At 56.6% G+C, this 4985-nt stretch overlaps 1 protein-coding gene across 1 annotated transcript in view; it reads left to right on the top strand.

Annotated features, from left to right (window-relative positions):
• CEACAM16 (CEA cell adhesion molecule 16, tectorial membrane component) overlaps positions 1-4985 on the top strand; it is a 7641-nt gene that overhangs the window by 2421 nt on the left and 235 nt on the right. Inside the window, exons 4-5 of the mRNA XM_077747345.1 lie at positions 642-920; positions 3096-3422. Of these exons, the coding sequence (XP_077603471.1) occupies positions 642-920; positions 3096-3422 (606 nt within the window). The remainder of the gene's footprint in view (positions 1-641; positions 921-3095; positions 3423-4985) is intronic.

Genomic DNA, 4985 nt, shown 5'->3' with positions numbered 1-4985 from the left:
CCCAAGCACGGAGTCATTCCCAGGGGCAGCAGATATGCAGTGTGGAATCCGGGGGAAATAAGCCACAGAGGTATGCAAGGGCTGCCGACGTAGAAACCCTTAGAGCCTAGAATGCTACGACCAGGGGATTCTGGATTTAAGAAGCACTGAATTCTAGACTCTGAGCATCCTAGAGACTCTAGAAGCACCCAATGCTAGAATTTTAGAAACCTAGATTTCTAGACCCTTAGAATCCTAGGACTAGACGCATTGACTAGAAGCATGGACTCTGGGAGCCCTGGAATTCTAGACTCGTAGCATGGCTTATGAGAAACTGATAGATAGTCTAGTCTTCTTCTTCTTCTTCCTTTTTTTTTTTTTTTTTAATGGAGCCATCGCTTTCAAAACTATCTTGAAATTTTGTCTGGCCCAACATCCTCTTTTCACAGATGAGAAAACAGGTCCCCTGCGAGGCGCAAGTGATTCTCGAGATCTTAGAGCAAATTAGAGATGTGTGTGGGATCCGGAAGGGCCAGGGCTTTCTCCCTCCACCGGGCCCACTCGCTCCCGGGGGCCCAGCGTGGTGGAGAGGAAGCCAGGGATGCCCACCTCCACCCCCCGTCTCTCTACTGCCCCGTCTCTCTCCCTCCTGCCCCCCACAGATGGCCCGGAACGCGTGGCCATCCTGCAGGACTCCACCACCCGCACGGGCTGCACCATCAAACTGGACTTCAACACGTCCCTCACCCTGTGGTGCGTGTCCCAGTCCTGCCCAGAGCCCGAGTACGTGTGGGCCTTCAACGGGCGGGCCCTCAAGAACGGGCAAGATCACCTCAACATCAGTAGCATGACGGCGGCCCAGGAGGGCACGTACACGTGTATTGCTAAGAACCCCAAGACCCTACTTTCCGGATCTGCCTCAGTGGTGATCAAGCTCTCCGGTGAGTCGCCCCCAGCCTGACCACCACCCCCTCCCCGTGGAGGCCCAGTTGGACTGTGAAGGTTTGGCCACTCCACCAAGCAGTTAGGCCACCATTTGCCCAGCAGATTGCTGACGAGGAAGAGACTCTCAGCCCCTTCTATGGCCGAGTCACAGAGTGGGTGTATCAGGTGGGCCCCTCTTCATCCACAGACACTCCATGCCTTGTCGCCTGGGAGACAAACAATAGACCGGACTCTCCCTGGAGAGTCCACAGTGTGGACCTGTCCACACCGGGCAGTGGCAGAGCGGGAAAGCGTTCCACGCCCTGTCCTGTGAGCGCCCCTGTTCTGAAGTCAGCTGGTCACAGCTGCTTTAGGGCTGACCCGTTTCCCCCACAGACAGCTGAGCTTCTGTGCGGCCAACTGGATTCCCCACTTAGCTGGCCCAGGGGACTGTGTGTGCACACGCACGCACACGCACGCACACACAGACACACACACACGGAAAATCACAGCCAGTTGGTGGCCAAGTGGAGAAATACAGCCAGAGAAGCACTGTTCTGCCTCTGTCCTTAAATAACCCCGGGGCTGGGGGGGAATGCAGACACAGCTGGTGTTTTCAGAGCTGTCGGGATCCCCAGGGGACACTTTCTCATCCCCCGGGGGATGCTGGCTTTGAACACTGAGGCCTCGATAATTCTGCCTTGGTTCCTTCCCAAGTGGCCACCATGCCCCAGGGACGGTGGGAACAGTCCTTCCCTCCCTTCCTCCTCCCTCCCTCCTACTAACAGGCTGGGTCTCATCCAAAGGGTGGATACTCTTTCACCCAAAGCAGAAATGGCATCCCCAGAGGTAAGTGTACCTCCTGCCCCACCCCGCCTGGGGCCTTGGTCGCTGGGCTTGGCCAGAGATAGGGGGGTGTACCAGATGACCCCGGGTGCTGCCCCCAAGCCCTGCCTATGCAGGCCAGGATGGGGGGCGCCCAGGTGTGCAGGTATGTGCAGGGAGTGGGTACATGCCCCCAAGGGCCTCCCGGACTGTCAGCAACCCTGTGGCAAGTGCCAGGGAGGGACAGAGGAAAGGCAGGCACCATCCTGACCCCATCTGGGGGAGACTCTGGTCTGATGGAGGAGACACAGTCTCTGCCCTTGGAGAGAGATGAATCTGGAACAGGGAAGCATGACTTCCTCATTCAAGGAGCTGCCAGTCAGAGAGAAAAGGCAGTGTCTCACACTCCATGGACTTTAAGCAGTGATGGAGGAGACATGACACCCACCCTCCGTGAGCTTCCAGTCAGATGGAGGAGGCAGTCCACACTGGGGGAGACTTTGTATTCTGATGGAAGAGATATGGTCTTAAGGAGACATGGTCCTTTTTTTTTTTTTTTTTTTTGAGATTTCCCAGTCTGATGGGGGAGACATAGTTCCTACCTCTGGGTTACTCCCAATCTGATGGGGGAGTAAAGACCCCCCCCTTACTTTCTAGGAATTTCCGATCTGATGGGGGTAGACATACCCCCATCCAGCTCCTAGGGTCCCAGCCTGATGGGAGAGACCCAGCCCAATAATCTGGCACTTTGAATCTGATGGAAGAGACATGGCCTCCTACCCTCTGGAACCTTTCAATTTGTTAAGAAACTATAGCCCCCGCATTCCGAGGTCTCTGGGTTTGACAAAAGAGATACAACCTGGGGTACAAGACTCTCAACTATCTGAGGGGAAGATGGGGCCCCCATATTCTGAGAATTTCCAGTCTGATAGGGGAGATATGAACCCCCCTCCACCATATTCTAGAATTTCCAATCTGATGGAGGAGACATGGCCCCTACATTTTGGGAATTTCCAATCTGATAGGGGAGACTTGGTTTGACTCTCTAGGGTCTTCTAGTTAAATGGGAGAGGTATCCCCCAAGGGCTGGAAATTCTTAGTCTAAGGCGGGAGAGATGGCTCCCACCCTCTGGGGTCTCCCAGTCTCACCAGGGAAGACAGAGCTCCCTGGCAGGCATTGCTGGGACACAAAACCCACCTCCACTGCCACACAAGCCAGCTCCTTCCTCTGTCTCCTTCCCAGGGCCCCGCACGGGGGAAGCACCAGCCAGTTGCGGGGAGGCAGGGGTGAGCCAGCCGAGGGTGGGAGGGGGATGCCGTGCCCAGTGCAGGCCCAGCTGACCCAGCCCCCCTCGCTCTTTCCTCAGCGGCAGCAGTCGCCATGATGATCGTGCCCGTGCCGACCAAGCCAGTGGAGGGCCAGGACGTGACGCTGACCGTACAGGGCTACCCCAAGGACCTGCTGGTCTACGCCTGGTACCGAGGGCCTGCCTCGGAGCCCAACCGGCTGCTCAGCCAGCTGCCGTCAGGGAACTGGATCGCGGGCCCTGCGCACACGGGCCGGGAGGTGGGCTTCACCAACTGCTCGCTGCTGGTGCAGAAGCTGAACCTCACGGACGCCGGCCGCTACGTGCTCAAGACCGTCACATTGCAGGGCAAGACCGAGACCCTGGAAGTGGAGCTGCAGGTGGCCCGTGAGTGTGTCAGAGGGGGCAGAGGGCGTGTCTTCAGACAGAGGCTCCCAAAAGGAGGCTTTGTGTCCTCCGTGGGCTGGGAGGCTATGCCTCCCCATCAGACTGAAAGAAGGGGCTTTCTCTCCTCCATCTGACTTGGGGATCTCCAAATGGAGTTCTCTCCTCTTCTGTCCAACTGACAACCTGATCTAGGGGTAGATAGGCCGCCCCCGCCAAACTGAAGGCTACTGAAGGGGGCTTCCGTGCCTTCTCCTTCATAGAAGTACACCAGACTGAAGGTCTTGAGAAAGGAGGCACAGTCTGAGGGTAGGGCATCCTTTTTCCTTCAGGTGGATAGACCCTAAAACACAGGAGCTATTGCCTCTGCTACTTTATTGGGAAAGTGGGTTAACGGTGGGAGTTTCCCATCCCATCGAACTAGAATTGGGATCAAGTCTCATCCTTTGCATTACAGTAGGAGCAAAGACAGAATTTCTACCCTCAGAAGGTGAAATTTTGCTCTCCAAGTGAAATAGGGAAAATCTCCTTCATTAGGATAGAGGCTTCTAGGTGGTGGGAATTACATCTCCTCCCTCAGCCTGGGAGTTCCCAGTGGTCAGGAGCAATGTCTCTTCCATCAGTCTGGGAATTCCCAGATGTTGAAGGCCATGTATTGCCCATCATAGTAGGGACTCCCAGAGCCAAGGACCATGTCTCCTCCATCAGACTGGGAGCTCCCAGAGCCAGGGACCATGTCTCCTCCATCAGACTGGGAGCTCCCAGAACCAAAGACCATGTCTCCTCCATCAGACTGGGAGCTCCCAGAGCCAGGAACCATGTCTCCTCCATCAGACTGGGAGCTCCCAGAGTCAGGGACCAGGTCTCCTCCATCAGATTGGGAGCTCCCATAGTCAGGTACCATGTCGCCTCCATCAGATTGGGAGCTCCCAGAGTCAGGTACCATGTCTCCTCCATCAGACTGGGGGCTCCCCAGAGTCAGGTACCATGTCTCCTCCATCAGACTGGGGGCTCCCAGAGCCAAAGACCATGTCTCCTCCATCAGACTGGGAGCTCCCAGAGTCAGGGACCAGGTCTCCTCCATCAGATTGGGGGCTGGCAGAGTCAGGGACCAGGGCCATCCCCGTCAGACTGGGCATCCCCAGCAGTCTAAGAGGCCATGTCCCAAGAGGCAGGTTTCATCCCAGTAGACCGGGAGCTCTCAGACACTGGGAGCTCGGTCATTCTCCAGTCTGGAGTCTCACCTCCCCCATCAGACCAGGCATTTTTAGAAGCCCTGAGTCAGGGATGGCATCTCCCAGCTCAGATGTGAACTTTCCGGGATCGGGAAGTCAGTCCTTGTCAGGCACCCCGAGATACCTTCCTTCATCAAACCCGCGTGCTGGGTCAGTGCTGGAGGCAATGCTCTTCGATGGCAGCCGGCCACCCCTACCCGTGAAGCCTCGGAAATCCTTTTCACCCTGTCTCTCTTCTCACAGTCAACCTCCCTCCCCTGCATGAGGACCAACGCCACCTTCCTGAACCTGAACCTGGCACAGGCTGAGCGTGGGGAGGGTGGGGCCGCGG

Source organism: Crocuta crocuta, unplaced genomic scaffold (assembly GCF_008692635.1).
Source record: "Crocuta crocuta isolate KB4526 unplaced genomic scaffold, BGI_CrCroc_1.0 scaffold334, whole genome shotgun sequence".
In the NCBI taxonomy this organism is placed as follows: Eukaryota; Metazoa; Chordata; class Mammalia; order Carnivora; family Hyaenidae; genus Crocuta; species Crocuta crocuta.
Note: the sequence above shows the minus strand (reverse complement) of the source record. Positions and strands in the feature narration are given on the sequence as shown.